A 19,090-nucleotide genomic window follows, 5' to 3' on the forward strand; every position below is an offset into this window, starting at 1 on the left:
TCTGTGTTGAATACCCTCTTCAAAAGGAGTTCGATCATCTCACTCTACGTCTGTTCCGGATTTATACAACCGTCTTGAGCTGCAAGAACACCTCTTCCCCTCTGATTGCACTTAATTATTCGCATTCCATAAGGATACTCGCCCAGTAAGATGAAGTGGACTACCATTCTCTTACCTCTTTTACCACTCGTGCTCTCCGCACCTGCACCGCAGAACCAGCAAAGCGACACTCCGTCTTCCTCTGTTGCTCAAAACGCTACTACGGCGACAGCGACAGCTGGCGTTTCTTCCTCCACTTCTACTGGTAGTTCTTCAAATAACAGCAGTAGCATATCCGGCCATCCGACCGTAACGATCTATCCTGATACCTCGAATGGTATGCCCATTGACATTACCGGAGTGAACGTAGCGGAAGTTGGACAAGATCATTATCTGGGTATACCATATGCTGCCCCTCGTGAGTAGAAATACGAACAGCAGAGTCTGATATTCCCAGAGTTGTTAAGCTGATATTCGCTTTCGGTCAATAGCCGTTGGCGATCTTCGTTTCTCACCTCCTCAAAGTTACATCTACAATTTCAGTGTGACTGCGCAGAATCAACCTCCAGCATGTTTGCAAAACCCCACTGGACTAGCCGGCACGCAATCGGAAGATTGTCTGTTTTTGAATGTATATGCTCCACAGGGGGCTAATGCTTCGACAGCTTGGTTACCTGTAATGGTTTGGATGTAAGTCAACTCTACTCTTATCTTCGAGAAGAGTACACACACAATTGATGGCTTATCACTTGCATGAATATTAGCTATGGAGGGGCATTCACTAGTGGTTCGATCAATTTATTTGACGCTACCGCTTTAGAGGCTTATGCAGCTAAGACTGTAAGTCTTTTTCTCTCTTCTACATAGGATATGGCAACGATGTTGTATATGTTCGGGGGCTCACGCGCGGAACGTGAATTATAGGGAAGACCATTCATCTATGTCGCTCTCAATTACAGACTGGGTACTTTCGGATGGCCGTGAGTGGTTTTAAATATGAGAATGATTCTTAGTGTTATGGACCAAAGCTGACGGATTGGAATTCGATGGCATATCGTAGATACGGTTCGGGATTCGCTGAGAACGGAGCTGCCAATCTCGGTTTGAAAGATATCAGAAAAGGACTTGAATGGGTTCAAGAGAATATCTGGGCGTTTGGTGGTAATCCTGATCAAGTAAGTTAATTCCTTTTGTCAGATTATACCATTATCAATTTGCAAGGGGCACATGTGCATAATGCTTACTAGTGCTGTATGGATACACCCCTTAGGTGACAGTCTTTGGTGAATCTGCGGGTGCTATCGCTATCTCAACCCTATACCTCGATGAGAATATCAATACTTTCAAAGGTGCAATAATGGAATCTGGTGCTCAATCTACTGCACCTATTGGTCCGACTGGTAGTACTTGGGAAGATGCCTATCAGTATTTGCTTCAAGTTACCAACTGCTCTTCCACCTCATCGACATCCGCCAATTCCACTTCCAGTGTATCGTCTAATACCACTAGTACCGCCAATACTACTACTGCTAGTTCCACTACTTCTAACAGCACCTCAAGCGGATTGACGGGATTCGAATGTCTTAAAGCTCTTCCTGCAGATGCATTGTTGAAAGGTCAGTTGGCAGTTAAGTCCAATCTGCTCCTTGCGGGGTAAGTGCGATCTCGTATTTACCGGACCCTTTGAGGAAGTTTGGCTAATGAGTGATCTCACCGTTGGCTGTGATGTGATAGATTCATTTACGGTAAGCTTGTCGAAAACTGCGATTGGCTTCTGAAAAAGTACACCGTACTGATGGTCGTTCATTTGTGTATTATAGCACCAAGTATAGATGGTGATCTAATCGCCGATTCACCTCACACACTCCTATCTCAAGGCAGATTCGCCAAGAAACCTTTCATCTCAGGAAACAACAAGGATGAGTAAGTCGGCTTTCACATCCTTTTTCTATAATCTATGAAGTAAACTGACAAACGTCCTTTTCCGAAAACGAACAGGGGAACATCTTTCGTACCTAATTTCGTCAACTCGACTGAAACAGGTCTTCAACTATTAGCGATCCTCAGTCCTGTCGATCCTGATAATTCCACTTTGGCTCAGTTGTACTCCCTCTACCCTCCTAATCCGTCTTTGGGATCGTAAGTATTCGTATTCCATACTACTGTCGTCCTTTTGTTTCATACCCTTGTCAAATACTGATATCTTGGGATGTGATGTCTGTAGACCGTTCGACACCGGTAACGAGACGTTCGGATTCTCCCCAGCGTGAGTTCAACTAGCTCGATAAATATGGTAGTGCTCCGGGTGAAATTGCAGGCTGATATACTCGACTTCGATTTCAGTCACAAGGAGATAGCTGCGATCTTGGGTGACGCGCAGTTCCAAGCACCCCGACGATACTTCCTGGAACAAGCTAATGCACATGGATTGGATCAAACTTGGACTTATCAGTTTGAGCAAAACACTCCCGGACAGCCAGCGGCAAGAGGTGGTGAGTCAACTCAATCTAGAAGGATATTGTCTTGCAGCTGATCCGGATTTTTTCGTTTGTAATGTCTAGTGTACCACGCTAGTGAGATCCCATATGTTTACGGTGGGGCTATACCCGGTCAGAACCTCACGGCAGGAGGATTCGGAAGTAATTATACGATTGAGGACCAACAATTATCGTATCAGATGATGGATTATTGGTAAGTAATAGTCCTCACTGTTGTCACCTCATAAATCAATATGACCCGGGCACCGGTAGAGGAGTGTGTAATTAATAGTCAAAATCTGTTTTCAGGTTGAATTTCGCATACTACACCAACCCCAATGGACCTTCATCCAACTCAAACTCGAATTCTACCAACTGGCCAACATACACCTCTGAAAAGAATATTTTAAGATTGAAATCTAACAATGTCACAGTGTTCACCGATGTTTACCGACAGGAACAAATGGATTTCTTCAATGAAAATCCGAAACAGTTCAACTATAAGAGATCGTTCGCTATCAGTGGGGTACAAAGCGGTTAGTTGAACGTATAGGTATGAAGAGGATAGGATCAGGAAAAAAGCAAAATGAGATCACCCGAGGAAGTTGGACTGTATGCCAATATTGTTATAATTCTTGTTAATGGATAGTGAAGTACAATCATCCATATAATGCATCATATACTGTTATAATTCGTGTACACGTGTCATCTTATACTCCCTGTCGAGTGAGTGTGAGAGCGTCATCCAATACAAAAAATCGTATATGATGTGCATCGTAAATTCACATCATCCATTGTCAGAATGGCATTGTACAAAAAATACTGTTACACATAACTTTGTGCCTATCAAATATCATCAAATGTAACCTGGGGGTTATTCTCCTCTAGCACGTTTCGAAGGTCTCTCTTCACCTATATCACTCTCATCGCTTATGTATCCATCTTGAGCTTCGGGTTCGCCTCCACCTACTTGTAAAGGCTCGACCGTTGGGATATCTTCTTCGTCTTCCGCTCCAATCTCTCTTTTGGTAGGATCTATGGGAGTATCTCCTGAAGCAGGGGTTGACGAAGAGTTCGTGGTTCTATCATTAGGCATTGTACTTTCTTCCAATGAGATATCTCCTTTCTTTCGATACAAATGGATGTGCGAGCTATGTCATAGTAAAGAAAATGGTATGTCAGCTTTTTCGTCGATAGGTATTTTCTGAGGTAGCTCACGCATCATCCTTTCCTGTGATCCATTTGCCCTCCTCTGGAGGTATAGCCACATGAGTCGCTCTATCAATTTTCCTTTCTACGTCTCGAGTATCTCCATTCTGGTTTCCATCAGGTGATGATGGCAATGGTGTCGCTGCGGGTGATGGTATCGTCCATCCTAATTTTGATGATAGATATGTCACTATACTATCTGCATCGCCAAGAAGACAGATCTGAGGTGAGAGACAAACGTCAGCTATGAGACCGGCACTGAAGCATTCAATAGCTTACATCGGGTTTGACGTGATGAACAGGTGTGAGGTTGATATATATCTGAGGTACAGAATGTGGTATATGTGCTATTTCCCGGTGTATAATATTAGTGCACGTTCTGTAAGAGCTTTACGAAGCAGGATGACTCACTCAATACCTCGCTGACTGGAGCAACCTTGAGACTTGTTCCTATGATTACCAATAGATCCACCTCTTCCCTATCCTTGAACAGGCACTCGTCAAACTCCGAATCAAGAGCTTGCCCGAAAAATGTTATATCAGGCTGTAGTAAGATCCATCCAATGAGTTCAGGGATCTTGCGGATACGTTTCACTCAAAGCTCACCTTCATTATACCAGGCTCACCACCTCCCCATTCATTTTCCTCTTCTTCCTCATCATCGTCCCATAAGGCTTTACCTTTACCTTTGCCGTTCTTCAATTCTTTCTTCATTTGCTGCCTTCGATCAGCTTCCTCGCGACATTTGGGACAGTAGGGTATTTGCTGTGACATAATGAATGGTTCAATATTCTGTCCTGGTACACGAGTCTTACAGCGCTACGGAGAAGGTGAAAGTCAGCGGACCAACGATTATATCAGGCCCCACTTTGAGAATAACTCACCAGACATGAAGCTGTTTTGAATGAGCCTGAGGATGAGAATTCAGCTAAGATCCATTGGGTTCTTTTACGAAGATTTCAATAACATACCGTGACACTGCAATACCTTTTCCACTCCAGCTAAACTTTCTAAAGTATCTATATTCTGGGTATAATTACGTAGTAGCTATAGCAAGACAAACCAAAGGATCAGCTTGAACCGGTATATAATAGCCTTCGAATTACTCACTTTACCTTTATCTTCTAAAAGCTTGATCCACCTGTGGCAAGGACTCGGCACGAAGTTGCTAGGGTAGATCTGTTTGGCAAAGGAACTATATAAATATCTCTGAGTCAGCTTGACAACCAATCTTCCCCCTTGGGAAGTTCTCTGTTCCCTTCCGTAGTTGTTGATAGCTGAACTCACTAGAAGACCTCCGGCCTTTCCCTAAAATAATGTATATCAAACATCTGCTGAGGATCATCCAAATCATACTTTCCTTCCTCCTGCAATTGAGCATACAAACCCGTACTCGATCTGAAATCCGGTATACCACATGAAGTTGATATACCCGCGCCGGATAGTACGATGATTTTCTTTGAGTTTTTCAGCAAGCCCAGTGCATCTTCCAAAGACGATAGATGAGACAAGCGCTGCCTTCGACGTAGCACTCTTGATAGAGCTATTTTCGCGAATGGCAAGAGATGTATATTTGGTATAGAAGGGTTACGTAGTGGGATTGGCTGAAATCGTAGTCAATTCTCGGCTGATTCTCTTCCTTCAAAACGGGCATGGTTGAATACACAGCTGAAACTCACTGGTATGATCCCGAATCCAAGTAGCAATTTCCTGAGAGATCTCATCTGACCATCTTCAACATGCGATAGATACTCTCTTAGGAAATTCACCAGGCCAGATTCCTTCAGTTGATGTATGAACTTCTCCATCTCCTCATCGCTGTATCCGTTTTCGGCTACTCCAACGATAAGCTGTGACCAAGAACTTCGCAACATAGTTGCAGCTCACCTTCCTCGACTAATTTATCATATTCGTCGTCTTCCAAATCGTCTCTCTCCTGATCTGAATCGTATTCATCACTGTCGATCTGGTATGTTTCGGCGGGTGTGATCTCTGGTGCAAGAGCCGGTGGTGTGCCACTCATTTTGACAGTCGGGACTGAGAGGGTCGAGCTGTGGAACCACTGACTTGCTATACCAATGGAGGTAGGAGGTCCTGGTAAGCAGAAGCCACCGACTATGAGGGGAAGAAAGTATCCAGATGATGATTCGAACTCGAAAAGTTGAAGAGGTGAATGATGAAAAGGTAAAAACAACGTGCACGCACCCGGCTATGAACATGGTGGTGCGGCGGTAACCGCACTTCCTAATCGGCAATACAACACTCAGGCACAACCGATCGCCGATGATTAGGAATTAATGTTCACCATTACGTTCACGTTTGATCGTTATCTACAAAGTTATCAATCATTGTCTCCTTAAGTTCCAATCTTGCCTTCATATTCATATCTTCTCTTCTTCCCCCCTTCTCTCATACATATATACCTCAGAGCCCAAACAGGCTCTCTCTCTCTTGATCATCACTACACCTCTTGTTCCACTATCCAACCTTGATCCTTGCATTTCTCACCATATCATGTCGACCAATCCTCCCATCCGATCTATTCCAATTCAACGTAACCATTCCCCTAATCACCATATCCAGCGCTACCTCGCTTCCGTCCGACCATACCTGGAGGAGCATGCTCATCACGGTAGAAGCTATTTTGCCAGAGTGATGGGCCTGCAGCAGCATGAGCAGGCTGACAGGTATACGGCGCAACATAAACCGATGCACGATCGACATAGCCAACCCAACGGACACCTCATGCAGAATTCAGGTGGTGGTGGTGGTGGTAGAGCTACGTATATTCAACAGTACGATGACAAGGAGAATAATTCCACCGTACTGCGACATCTCCCTATATCTTCTAACCCATCAAGAAGGCAATACGCCTCCTACGCTTACCCAGATGAAGAAGTCATGACGAGCCGCCAACCAGATGTCTCACTTCCTAAGTCTCATAACCCACCTCTCGCATCCAGATCCGACCGAAAGATCTTGAACACCGCTCCTTTACTAAAGACTGACAGCAATCGAGAAGAAGATAACGAGGTCGCACAAAGTAAGTCTTGATCTAATACTTGGATCGGAGAATCGTACTGACTGTCGTTTGTAGGGAAATTGGCTCGGAAGCTTCGTCGAAGGGAACAAGCATCTGAAGCCAAGCCTGAAGTTGAACATAATCCTTCACCTCCTCCCCGTAGGACCAGTAGACGCAAACGCCCAACCGCTCCCGTAGGGACATCTTCTTTGGAGGAGTCTATAAACCAGAATGGTGAGAAGCAGATCAAGAAGAAGCGAAAGGTCTTACCGGCTTTACAAGCAGCAAATGATTATAAACCCAGAAACGTCCATTCGAAGACCGAAAGATTGACCGTGAGTGGACATGTCCATTCTACTCGAGTTCTGGGCTGTTGTGACACTGACGCCAGAGTTTAGATGGATCCTTCGCAGAAACCAGGATTCTTACTGAATGGCAAGGCGTCAAAACCTATTCATCTCACCAGACTACATGCCAAAGCTAGACGTGAATCAGGTGAGTTGTCAGGCTTAGACTTGTCCTGCCAGAGATCTGACGAGAATTGTTAGTGAAACCCTTCAATGAGAACGAGTTTCTCCAGCTTGACGTTAGTCAACAGAATATTTCAATGGTCTATGAAGACGAGGAGACTCTTAACTGGGACAAGAAGTTTCGACCACGACGAACTATCGATCCAGTTCAGACCCAGTCAAAAAAACACGATGTTCCCAGACCTCTCACCCACCGCGATCATCGACCGTCTCAGGCTGTAAGAAGTCAATTCTCGTATCACTCAATCAGCAGACTACCGCCACCTGGCATCACCAAATCATCAAGCTGGCCGACTGGATCTAGTGAGATATCAAGGCTTAAACCAAACATTACCGTTCAGCCACCTTCATCTATACGAACTCTAAGTCAAGTGGACAGAGAGGATAAAGCACGGCGTGATAACAGAGAAGAGAACAGGAGCAAAGAGAAAGACAGGGAAAAGCAAGAGCGGCTCGAGAGGCAGCAAGAGAAAGCGGTCTTTCAGCATAGAGAAGAACGTCATAGAGCTGAATTGGAAAGGATGGAATTGGAAAAGATTGAATGGGTGAAAGAGGAAGGACTTAGAAGACAGGAAGCTGAGAGGGTAAGACGAGAGCGAGAATGGGTCGAGAAGACAAGAAGGGAGCAGGACCAAAGAGTCAGGTTGGAGTACGAGAATTCTCAGAGGGATCTGAGAGGAATTACAGAGAAGAAAAGGTGGAAACTACCACATGATCATCCTCTGCAACATACCTTGAAGCCTCAATCTGAATCTTCACGAATATCTCATCAATCATCCAAGCTAGCTTCCGAATCTCAATATCATCCTTACTACCCAAACGCCGGTGCGTCAATTGATGGCCGACCCGAGAATGCACCCGATACTTCTTTCAAGTTGAAGATCCCTCAATCTCATCATCAGATCCCTGTCACAGTCGTCCCGACACCAGCTATACCTCCGTCCTCTGAACCTATGAAGCCCCACCGTATTCCATACATCCCTACTCAAGCACCTATCAGCACTACTGTCAGGCCGTTTGTTCAGCCAAGCACTTCTTCAGAGCCTAGACAAGAGCATATACCTCGTCTTCCGTTACGAGCGACAGGTAGCATGCTACCACCTCCCGTACCGCTCAAGGCATATGTTCAACAGCCATCGCATCCACCATCTTCGACTCGGACCTTATCAGACATAGCCACCTACTGCCGAACCCACTCTCGGCTTCCTCCACCAACCCCTCAACCCCATGTATTCGGTCGAGGTGAACTGCCTACGGTGCCAAAACAACCTTCTTTCTCGACCGTAGGTCCGACGAACAAGTTAAATAATGAGAGAGACGATGGTAATGTAAAGCAGCCCCTATTCAACATAGATCAAGTGGTTCATCATTCTTACCCAAATCAACATGGAGATCCCTCAAACGGAGATCGTGGCAGGTCAGCTCTCCCGAGAACTGAGTTCCAATATCATCCCTCACGTACTCCTTTAACAACATCGCGTTCCCACTATAATCGTCCTGTCCTCCAGTCCTCGTTCAACAATCAGAACAGCATGAATGTCGGACTGAGCGCAGGACATGGGTTAGCAGCATGAGGACATCACGACATGGGCAAAGAACGGTGGGACGGTGGATTGGCGCAAATCTGACATGTTTTGGGTCCTCGGTTGTTTCTATCATGTGTATATCTGATAAACTGTGCCCAATCTTCGAACCCTTCTTCTTCTTAACTTGAATAGCTTATCCTTGTAGTGTACTTTACGTGTGTACAGTTGTATCTTTGATTTGGAGAATTCGGTTTTGTCTCTTTTCTTGAGATTCATTTACAAGAGACATGTTAAAAAGCTTTTTTGACTTTTATGAAAGACACGACACGAAGGTTAACGACACATCATGTAATTCTCCTTTTGTACTGATTCAATATGATCGATAACCCTTAACTACTTATCACATGGAGTTACACTTTCCAGATATATGACGTTGAGTCGAGAACTGTTCGAAAATGCACTAATTTAGCGATATGTTATCCTTTTCTGTGATCAAGTTAGCTGCTTTCTTGCTCCACCAAGTTGCAGAAGATGAGTATCATCATGGACCCGATTGATGAAAATAGCGCTGAGATTGTCGATTCCACATGATACCATCGCTGATAGGACCCTTTCGGCCGAAAAAACATAGACTTTCAATTTCTTAGCCGCCTCGGCCTGGGTATCGAAGAAGCGTCAAATCATATCATCTGGTGAGCTATCGCATTTGCAATTTTCCCTTTACTCCTAAATCTACTTGGTCTACTTTTAACACTATGGAAGATGCTCTGTTCATGCAAATGAGTTGCATAGCCTTCTAAGCAATTTCTCTATGCTCGCAATACCATGTCATGTATGTATGGTTGATCCGTAAAAATCGCAAATGGCCATTCACCGGATTGGAACTACCTAGTCGTAAAATTGCCTGATAAAGTAATTCGAAAGGAAGAGAAGATAATGATTATTACCCTGAGAGAGGTGATTGGTACCTGATTGACCGATTACTCTGTTTTTTGTTTGCTGGAATGATCTATGAGTCGTTCGCATATCAAGCACCCAGCACTAAGCACAGATCAAGATGGCAAGGTGCTCATTCTATAACACACGCAATATGTCAGTATTTTGAAGATAAATACTGCATGCAATACGTACGAACGCCTGACGATGGAATCGGTTAGGTTACCTTACGTGGGATTATAGAAAACCTAGATCGGACGAGACCGCAAATCCCATATCGCGATGAGATGAGATGAGATTGGGTGGAAAGGCACGTGTGTGAGAAAATAAACCTTTCATCGGTCCAAAACGGGAAAACGGTCCGTACCAGTACTTTACAATTGTGCTAATCTTAAGCAATGCTAGTGGAGCTCGTCTGGTGAGGTTAGGCCTGGACGCGTTGCAAGGAAGCGTACGAACACGTCGTGCTGTTAATTAAGCTTAGCCAATCAGATAACGCGTATTAGACGGATTTCTGGTCATCCGATGAATTTGGATATATACATATGTACTGTCAATCATTGGTCAATGCTGTTTCGACTGATTGTTATGACATGACCTTCAGTGCAGAGGTGTAAAACGACTGCACATAGCACACAATCTCCCCTCCGTTATAACGGATTGCGATCTCAGCGTACAATCATGCGTATCGGCAATAAAAGACCGATAAGGAAGTGGGAAAAGTGCCACATTGATAGATATGATAGGTGATAAAATCATCATGCGTACATCTCCGTCCCTGAATTGCGAGTAGACCCCAAACGGAACGGGATAGGAAATTCTTTTATCAAGATCAGAAGTGGCGATTTCCTTTATCATTCTGGGTCATTTGACCGCAGTCCTGTACTTGTGTGTACACTCGTTGCGCAGGCGCAATCGTTGAGTTTACTGTATACATGTACGATGAGATCAGATGATGTGTCCTTGGACTTGATAGATGAGATGACGAAACTGTGCATTTTGACTTATCAAACTAATCTACTGTATCGTCACTTCCTTTGAGAACGGGATCCCTTTCAATCTCATCTCATCGTTTTTATCTCTTTCGTCTCGACACCTTACTGTGCAGCTCTTTCCACCTTCCAATATAAACACCGCTGAAGATACAGCCTGTAGTGTGATCTTACTCAGACTTGTGTTACCGGGAAGACCGAGGTTGAAATCTACGATCGAAAGGTTATATCATCTTAGCTGTGTGAATTTCCATCGCTCAGACCCATCAAACAAGTACGGTTCGCCGGCTCCCGGACAAGAAGAAGACACTCACTCATCCAACTCGTCAGTTTGCTATATCCGCTCCATCATCACATCGAATCTCACCATACCATCTCACCGAGATTACACATTTAGAAGCTAGTTTGACACTGCCCAAGCTTGTCGGTACCGCGCGTGCCGAAATCAAGGTGTGATTTGATTTGGTATAACGGAATTTGTCTATCTTGGATCCTTTTCAGGGTTTCTGCTTGGCTAGCACCGCCCAAACTGGTAATCAACAAGCGAGATAAAAAAGAGAAACAACCCAAACCCAAAGGAAAAAATCCCACTTTTTGCACTTGTCGCTGATCTAATCAAATCAGTCTTTAAATCGCCAATTTCGATTATACGAGCATTCCCCCCCCCCCTTTTCATAAAACTTCGTAATCACCAACACAAGACACCCATACATCTTTTTCACTTTCTTAACATCTCATCTTTTCTTATCTATCTATTTCACGTCCATATTTATCTTTCCTTATCTACATTCGATGATTGTAGACATTCATCATTAGTTTTCACCTTGACGACAGATAACACCATCCATACCACACCAGCAAGTGATTCACACGGTCTTTTTTCTGGATTCTTTTTTTATCGATACGAAAGTATTCCGAATATCACCGCACGCTCCACGTATCTCGGTTTTGACGCAACATCAACATCAACAACATCAATATCAACATCAACATCAGAGATCTCCAACGTAACGCATCGGTATACAAGACAGATCCTTTATAATACCTAATCTACCCTTACATACATACACTTCTCCATCACCATCGAGAGAGAAAAAAAAGGTAAACAACATTCAAAGGATCTTTAGTATAATATCATCATATCAAAATTGTCAGCATTCGACGTCTATTCTCTCCATTCTTCATAGATCGGTAAGTTCCCTCTCTATCTCTCTCTTGCTCGATCTCTCTCCAACTTTACCCAAGTTCTAGTACTTTCGTTCTTATTTCCTTTGAAACTCCTACCCGCGTAACTACGTAATCATAGATAAAGACTGCCGAGGGTGATGTTATCATCCATCCTGTGTGTCAATATCATCCTTGATGGGGCGGCAAACAGTCATGATGATGATATAAAGAGACCGTGTGAAACATTCCCTCTTTGTCTTGTTTACATACTACCGTACATACATCCACAACATTGCAAATTTTCATTTTTCCATTACTCATCATTCATTTGCCACCAATCAAATCTATTATCTTATCAACATGTTTGCCTTACCCTAACATTGTTTTAACTCTTCATAGTCCCACAATGACCGATTCAGCACCTGTATCACCTTCGAGACCGAAATCGAATGTGCATTCACCCAACAACAACGCGAGATTGTCTCCAACGAGTGCATTCGGATATAATAGATCGGCAAGAGTATCAGATACGAGAGGGTCAGATAGGTCAGAAGAAGATAAGAAATCAGATAGGATAAATGAAAATGGAGCGGGAGCAGGAGGGGAAAGATGGGGATCGAGATTCGCACCTGGACCTGGATGGAGAATTGGATTTGATAGTTCAAATGAAAGAGGTGGACAAGATGAGGATTTAGTGGCGGACTCGCCGTTATCGAGATCAGTGTCATCAAGACAAGTATCGGAAGAAAGGGATGAATTGGAAGGATCAGAAAATGGAGAACGTAGACAGTCACAGAATGAGGGTATCGATTCTCCCTCTTTGAATGGGTCTGGGAACGATAGGAATAAAAGAAAGATTACCAGAAGTACCACTAGGAAGATTAAGGAAGAGTTAGACGATGCTCCTCCTTCTGCTAAAAAGAGGAAACGTGAGTGAACGATCACCTTCGCCATCCAGTATTCAGCAAACTAAGGCTGACTTTGTCTGTTTCTGAATCCAGCTTTAGCACCTGCACACGCATCCCCTCTACCTTCACCTCCCCCCACGACCGTCAGAGCCGCTCATCCACCAGCAGGTACTTGTCCGGGAGATGGAAGATGTAATGGAGCAGGTGGCAAAGCAGGGTGTGAAGGTTGCCCCACATTCAACAACTCCATCGCCTCTGGACTGGTCAGCGCTTCCGGATCAGGTCCAAGTGAAGGTGTGGAACAGGCTACACCTCGTCCTCCAGTGTCGGATCGACCTAATCTTGATCGTCTGAATCCATGGGGATTAGGTTTCATGGGTGGGATCGGTATGGGTGCGAGAACGCTTTCGACTTCTAGCGAACATAGAGGTTCACCTGCTGGTCCGTCAAGTACCATGACTAGAACTGGCTCAGAAGGAGGATCAAGAGCCGAGCATTCGCCCATGTCTGATGATGATGGTAAAGATGGCGAATTTCCACTTAACGGTCTAGCTGCGACGCCGATTGGGATGACTTGCAGGAATTGTGGAACTAGTACTACGCCGCTTTGGAGAAGAGACGAGGAAGGTAGGCCTCAATGTAATGCTTGTGGTGAGTGTCTGCCTCCGTATGCTATTCTTGCTTGTCACTGATATTTGCTCTGATGTCTCAGGGCTGTATCACAAATTACACGGCGTACCTCGTCCAGTCGCTATGAAGAAGAGTATCATCAAGCGAAGAAAGAGAGTACCAGCAGTTGGTGCTCAGCCTGGCAGTCGAGATGGTTCTGCAGGCACTGAGATAGCCCCTTCCACACCTACCACTGCCATGCCGAACGTGGTAGCTCCCCCACCTCACGTCGCACCACCTCCTGAGAACGAGAAGTCCCATCCTTCCCCTCCTTTCACACATCGAGCTCCTCCACATGCTGAGCACAGAATGGGGCTCAACCCACTGGATCCGTACGGTCTTGCTAGAAGGAATCTCGTCAAACCGCAGACGGCCACTATGACGTCCGGCACTCCCGGAGACAGGAAGAAGCCATGGTGGATCGACGGTGCGAGGGACAAGGAGAAAGATGAAAAGGAGCGAGAAGCTAGAGAAGCCAAAGAGCGTGAAGGTGTGAGTTGACTTTCGCATATCGTGATACATCTTCCCTTAAGCTTTCTTTGTCTCTCAATCATCCTTTCATTACTGGTCGTGTTTGTCTTTCTGTCCATCGAGTCACACCGCCTTCTTCCCGATCGTTGCGAACCTGATCGTAATCATTGCGATGCTGGGATTGGCGATACATCCATCCTTTATCGTCTCCCTCCTTCCTCGGGGAAGTCATTGAGACTTCCTCCTTTCACAGCTTTCTATTCGACTCCTTTCTTCGTGCTTTCCACCTTTGTTCTCGGAACGTCCCTTGGTGGTAAGAGATGAGTCAAGAACAGTCCCATCTCTCGCTTTTAACCGTCTTTGATCTTTCCGGTTCTTATTGCCCTTTCTCCCTCTACACTTTTCACTATGTCGGATAGCATTCCATTGCCTCCTCGTTATCATTCCAATTCCCGACCTTCGTCTGTTCCTCCGAATACATTAGAGCTGACCAAGCGATCCCCTCCGCATCTCTTCTCGTCATCATCAACCGAACGAATCCCACCTGCTAAATATTCTCGCATGGAACTGAACCCGCCAAACGCTTCCAATCGACGATTTTCCGCTCCGCCCGTGCCTTCCCCCAATCCAACTCAACCTGATCGACGCGTTTCATTCTCCACCTCTGCACCCCGACAATCTGCTCAACAGCTTGCTGCGGAAGCTCTTCTCAATATGGCTCCTTCGTCGAATGGTCAGAATCGATCACCTGAAAAACGACCGAGCGAGAAGACCCCTCTTGTACCTGCTCCTGCTCAATCTGCCACTTCCACTCCTGCTTCTAGATCCAATACAAATGCCATGGATGTTGATACACCTGAAAGCGAGTCTCGTGGTGTGAAGAGGAAGGTAGTGGAAGATGATCCTCGATTACCCAGTGCTGTTACTTTGGGTCTGCATGGTATAGACCGGGAAAGAGAACGGGCGAAAGAAAGTCGATACTCCCACTCTCCCCTGGCTACCACCGAAGCACGACAGCCCAACCCTCCTGCTGCCAACGCGTCGCGATTGGGTCAATCACCCTCGTCCTCAGTCCTCGGTGCATCAACCACGAACCGATATTCCGTTTACGGACCGACTACTCGAGATCCTCTTGGTGGATCTCCATGGGGTCTCAACCCATCTCGGTACTCTACTTTGGGTCTGCGACGCGATCTTTCTCCATCGGTCTCAACTTCTGCTGCTCCCAAACCAGCTTCTCTCGACCCTCCTCAACGTGCTTCACCTGATGTTGGTCGAGACTCTCGGTTCTACCCTGGTTCCGTCACTGGCTACGGTCATTACTCGATGGGTCGACGTGAGCTCACTGAACATCGCGAACAGCTCAGAGAAGGTAAAAGATGGTTGGAAGCGATGTTATCCAAAACCGAAAAGATGTTACATATGGTTGAGAATAAGATGGCTTTGACCGGTGAAATGGGTCCTACAGCTGGTACCGCCAAACCTCCGACTGCCACTGCTGGAGGACGTCATGCGGATGATTGGGAGTTTGAAGAGCGAGAAAGACTCAGACAGAAGGAGATTCAGCGCTTGGAGAGAGAGAGGGAGATGGATAGGGTCGAAAGGGAGAAGAGAGGTTTGGAACGCGAGAGGGACTTACAAAGAGAAAGAGAACGTGATAGGCTTGGTGGGAATGCCAATGCGGGTGTGACATCTGATTCAGGACCAGGAGTAAGAAGGGATAATAAATCTGAAGCTGAACGTAATCGGGATTTGCTCTTGGCCTCCAGAAGAGTCACTGCCGTTTCACCTAATCCATCTACCTCTTCATCATCATCTCGACAACAAAATTCCAATAGCAATGGACCATCCGCTACAACCGGAGGTAACAATGCCTCATCAGCCAATTCTACACCTAACAATAGAGAAACAAATAATAATAATAATGGTGGAATTGGTACGAGGGATGGTAAAGGAAGCAATGGCAGTAGTCCATGGGAAGGTGAACCTATTTTAGGTGGAGTGGCATTACCACGAAGAGAACAGCAGAGTTCGTTGAGTCGAGCTTTGGGTAGAGGATTATGGAGTTTTGACGTGAGAGGTTGAAGGATTCAGAGTTAGGACTTTGTTTGAGCAGAGATGGTGGTTAGTTGGTTTAGTTATCTATATAGTGTTAGTTGCTTTTCTTTAATATACATGGTATTCTCGCATCTACACGCATATGTATGAGTTTGATGAGTTTGATTGGGTGGTATTTGATATTTGATATAATTGATTAGTTGGTAGTGTCATTTGCATGAATTCATATGTATCTGTACTTGAGATTGTTTACTGTATGAGACCTCCACCACTGAATGAAACCAAAGATGTGATCGACATCTTGACGAGAGATGTTAACACAACACTAGAATCGACAATCTTTCACTTGAGTTATCTATATCCATAGACAAGTATCATGTCGATAAATCAACTTTCTACTCCATCATCATCCATCCCCCTTGGACAGTCCCAAACACACCCACAGATATCTTCCAATGGTAATCCCACTATAACGATAAATACACCTCTGAGACCTATAAAAAGCGAGAGCGGATTCGAGTTTCCTGCTATATGGAGTTTCCCGCCATTCTTCACGTGAGTAGACCACTACGCCTTTCACATAGATCTAAGGACATCTGTCTCCTTATGTCTGTGTGTGTTACATTGTTCATGCTGATGTAGCGATTGTTGGACCGTAGATTACAGCCGAACCCATCTACTTTGAATCATCAATTGGAACTTTGGAGAACATTAGTTTTGAAATGGGCAAAATACGAAAGAGTGTTCGAGGTGAATGTGGATAGTATTGAGATACCTGCGGTGTTTGAGAACAAGAGGATAAAACGTGAGTCCTGGTCTCAAGTATTGAAGTGTTGGACACACCTGAATGTGTGTTGATAATTATGAGATTATAGGTAGATTGTTACCTCCCTCTATGAGACGACTATTTCAGGCAATGTCAAAGAATGGTATGTACCCTTCATCCCTCCTCAACTACCGCAAAGTGGTTTATACGTATACCTTGAGCTAAATGAATATCCGGTGGATCATATAGGCGAAGCTGCTCCGGATCCACCAAAGCAGGATACGAAGTATTTGATATATTGGAAGAAACCTGAAGAATGGGGTGATCTGATACATACCTGGGTGAGTCAGCCTTCCTTGACAACTCACTTCGAAGAAAGTATTATGACTGATCATGGATTGCGATGATCGCCTTTTAGGTGATGGATAATGGTCTGAACTCAAGTATAATGACATTTTATGAGATAACGGATGGAGACCTGTCACATACGACTGGTAAGTCGGGCTGACAAGTAATTTTCGAGAATATCAATTATACTGATAATGTATACTTCTTTGGTACTGATGTAAACTATTTTTATAGAATTCTACGAGTTGCCAACATCGATACTACGCAAAGCACTTGAAAGTCTGGTGAAAAGGGGTAAAGCTCAGTTATTGGAAGGTAAAGGTGAGATCGGAGAGGGTGTAAGGTTCTTGTGAGGATATAGCATTCGTAGGACATATCCTCTAGGTCGGTCAGTGGGAGGACTGGATGAGCTTGTATGTACAGTACTATTTATTAGTGTGTAAGCTGGTTTTGTATTATAGGAATCTCATTGCATTTTTAACTATAGTTAAAGAAAATAAGGTATGAGGCGACTTACCCGCTTGGATAGAATTGCTCCGGTAAGCAAGTCAAGAGATACCTAGACGTTGATTGATAATTAGTGCTCGATGCCTATACGAATCCCCACCACCCCTCTTTTCATCGATCCTCTTGAATCTCACAGTGATATTCCTCTCGTTGATGACACAGACAGTAGCGAGGAAGAACAAGCCGATGATCACTTCGAAGCCGTATATCGAAGTGAAGATGTTTTCGAGGGTGTAATCTGATCCAGGTGATCGTGCGGATGTAACTGGATGAATAGAAGTGAATTTCAGTCATTTTATTGTGTCCCGTTCTCTCTGCCCTGGACTTGAAGAAAAGGATTGGATGTGATTGGGCAAAATAAGACTTACTCTTTGATGAGCATCCTGTTTGATTGGCTGCAAAGGTTGAGTCGGTACAGAATCCAAGGCGAGTCGTTAATCCACCAGCTGAAGTACCGTTGCTGATTTGTATCACCATCTCATTAGTACCTGGTAACTTCCCACGATGAGGCTAAAGATTCACAGATCACTCACAAATAACCACAACATGAGAACTAAAAGAGAGAACCGTTCCAAATCAGATCATCAAAGGATATGGATGATACCGATAGAAGAAAATCTCACTCACTTTATCTTGTATAGTCTGTTGAACACTTTCACTCTGCTCCGACCAGATTTCGAAAAACTCTGATATTTGTTGTAATGAGAACATCCAGACGTAACTACCAAACTGCAGTGTACAGTATTTTAGCCATGCTCACCTTCCAATTCTCGGTCCCCTCGATAGGTCGACGACTCAAGATAACTCACAGCTAATGTCAAGGAAGCGAGAATCACCAACCACCAATTTAACATCATGAGCAATTTCGAATTCTCCACGGATGATAAGATCGCAGGTAGGGATAGGAGGGTACCGAATATGTAAGTTGATCCAAGGCAGATACCAACTATCGTATCAAGGTATTTTCGTCTGGGTCAGTCAAACGCAATTACCAGGACCAAAACTATATTGTGGGGGGTGATGATGGTGATGGTGGTAGATTTACTCACTGATCTCAAAATTTATACGTGTCTTGATTAAAGCCAAAATCAGATGTTGAGGTTGAGAAAACAACATAGCCGAGACGATACATAGGACTCCTGCTGATAACAAACATAGGTCGAGGAATGACCATACAATAGTTAATTTTTTCATTTTTGTTGACTGCTTCTCAATATTTTCTTTCTGTTGGTATGCTATATCCAGCTTCAGTGGTGTTCTAGCCTCTTTTCCTACTTATATCTCGTCTAGTTAGGTGTATTTCGAGTCCAGCTCGTATGTGAGATTTCGTTATAAAGATTGTATTAGTCTATAAGCTAGGATTTTACCGTACCAGACGGGTTTGAGGGTAAGGATGAGGGTGGGAAATTCTGTAAACAATTGAGTGGCAAGGAGTGCAATGGTTATATTAGCAAGGTGAAATATG

The 19,090-nt window shown here is 44.5% G+C and overlaps 7 protein-coding genes across 7 annotated transcripts; 5 read left to right on the forward strand and 2 right to left on the reverse strand.

Annotated features, from left to right (window-relative positions):
• Positions 1–150: 150 nt before the first annotated feature.
• V865_005563 (uncharacterized protein) lies at positions 151–3,057 on the forward strand (the record flags this gene model as incomplete). The annotated part of the gene is made up of 13 exons (XM_066229332.1): positions 151–457; positions 531–729; positions 804–879; positions 964–1,019; positions 1,100–1,214; positions 1,310–1,692; positions 1,774–1,784; positions 1,860–1,962; positions 2,038–2,178; positions 2,264–2,305; positions 2,383–2,531; positions 2,601–2,730; positions 2,826–3,057. 13 exons carry the CDS (start codon positions 151–153, stop codon positions 3,055–3,057), a joined length of 1,944 nt encoding a protein of 647 aa, XP_066085429.1.
• A 333-nt stretch (positions 3,058–3,390) lies between these two features.
• V865_005564 (uncharacterized protein) lies at positions 3,391–5,748 on the reverse strand (the record flags this gene model as incomplete). Its single annotated transcript, XM_066229333.1, has 11 exons — positions 3,391–3,667; positions 3,735–3,946; positions 4,005–4,072; positions 4,137–4,269; positions 4,332–4,544; positions 4,610–4,635; positions 4,697–4,772; positions 4,836–4,920; positions 5,013–5,329; positions 5,405–5,559; positions 5,613–5,748. The coding sequence occupies 11 exons, from the start codon at positions 5,746–5,748 to the stop codon at positions 3,391–3,393; spliced, it is 1,698 nt and encodes a 565-aa protein (XP_066085430.1).
• Positions 5,749–6,239: 491 nt separating this feature from the next.
• Positions 6,240–8,747, forward strand: V865_005565 (uncharacterized protein; the record flags this gene model as incomplete). The annotated part of the gene is made up of 5 exons (XM_066229334.1): positions 6,240–6,768; positions 6,823–7,082; positions 7,146–7,242; positions 7,296–8,560; positions 8,631–8,747. The coding sequence occupies 5 exons, from the start codon at positions 6,240–6,242 to the stop codon at positions 8,745–8,747; spliced, it is 2,268 nt and encodes a 755-aa protein (XP_066085431.1).
• A 3,557-nt stretch (positions 8,748–12,304) lies between these two features.
• Positions 12,305–13,976, forward strand: V865_005566 (uncharacterized protein; the record flags this gene model as incomplete). The annotated part of the gene is made up of 3 exons (XM_066229335.1): positions 12,305–12,827; positions 12,900–13,457; positions 13,519–13,976. 3 exons carry the CDS (start codon positions 12,305–12,307, stop codon positions 13,974–13,976), a joined length of 1,539 nt encoding a protein of 512 aa, XP_066085432.1.
• Positions 13,977–14,354: 378 nt separating this feature from the next.
• On the forward strand, positions 14,355–16,031 carry V865_005567 (uncharacterized protein; the record flags this gene model as incomplete). Its single annotated transcript, XM_066229336.1, has 1 exon — positions 14,355–16,031. One exon carries the CDS (start codon positions 14,355–14,357, stop codon positions 16,029–16,031), a length of 1,677 nt encoding a protein of 558 aa, XP_066085433.1.
• A 349-nt stretch (positions 16,032–16,380) lies between these two features.
• On the forward strand, positions 16,381–17,471 carry V865_005568 (uncharacterized protein; the record flags this gene model as incomplete). Its single annotated transcript, XM_066229337.1, has 6 exons — positions 16,381–16,559; positions 16,664–16,809; positions 16,880–16,933; positions 17,020–17,111; positions 17,189–17,264; positions 17,353–17,471. The coding sequence occupies 6 exons, from the start codon at positions 16,381–16,383 to the stop codon at positions 17,469–17,471; spliced, it is 666 nt and encodes a 221-aa protein (XP_066085434.1).
• Positions 17,472–17,666: 195 nt separating this feature from the next.
• V865_005569 (uncharacterized protein) lies at positions 17,667–18,819 on the reverse strand (the record flags this gene model as incomplete). The annotated part of the gene is made up of 6 exons (XM_066229338.1): positions 17,667–17,890; positions 17,994–18,085; positions 18,159–18,178; positions 18,253–18,354; positions 18,435–18,571; positions 18,675–18,819. 6 exons carry the CDS (start codon positions 18,817–18,819, stop codon positions 17,667–17,669), a joined length of 720 nt encoding a protein of 239 aa, XP_066085435.1.
• Positions 18,820–19,090: the final 271 nt, after the last annotated feature.

This window comes from Kwoniella europaea, chromosome 1 (genome assembly GCF_036810445.1).
Source record: "Kwoniella europaea PYCC6329 chromosome 1, complete sequence".
Lineage (NCBI taxonomy): Eukaryota > Fungi > Basidiomycota > Tremellomycetes > Tremellales > Cryptococcaceae > Kwoniella > Kwoniella europaea.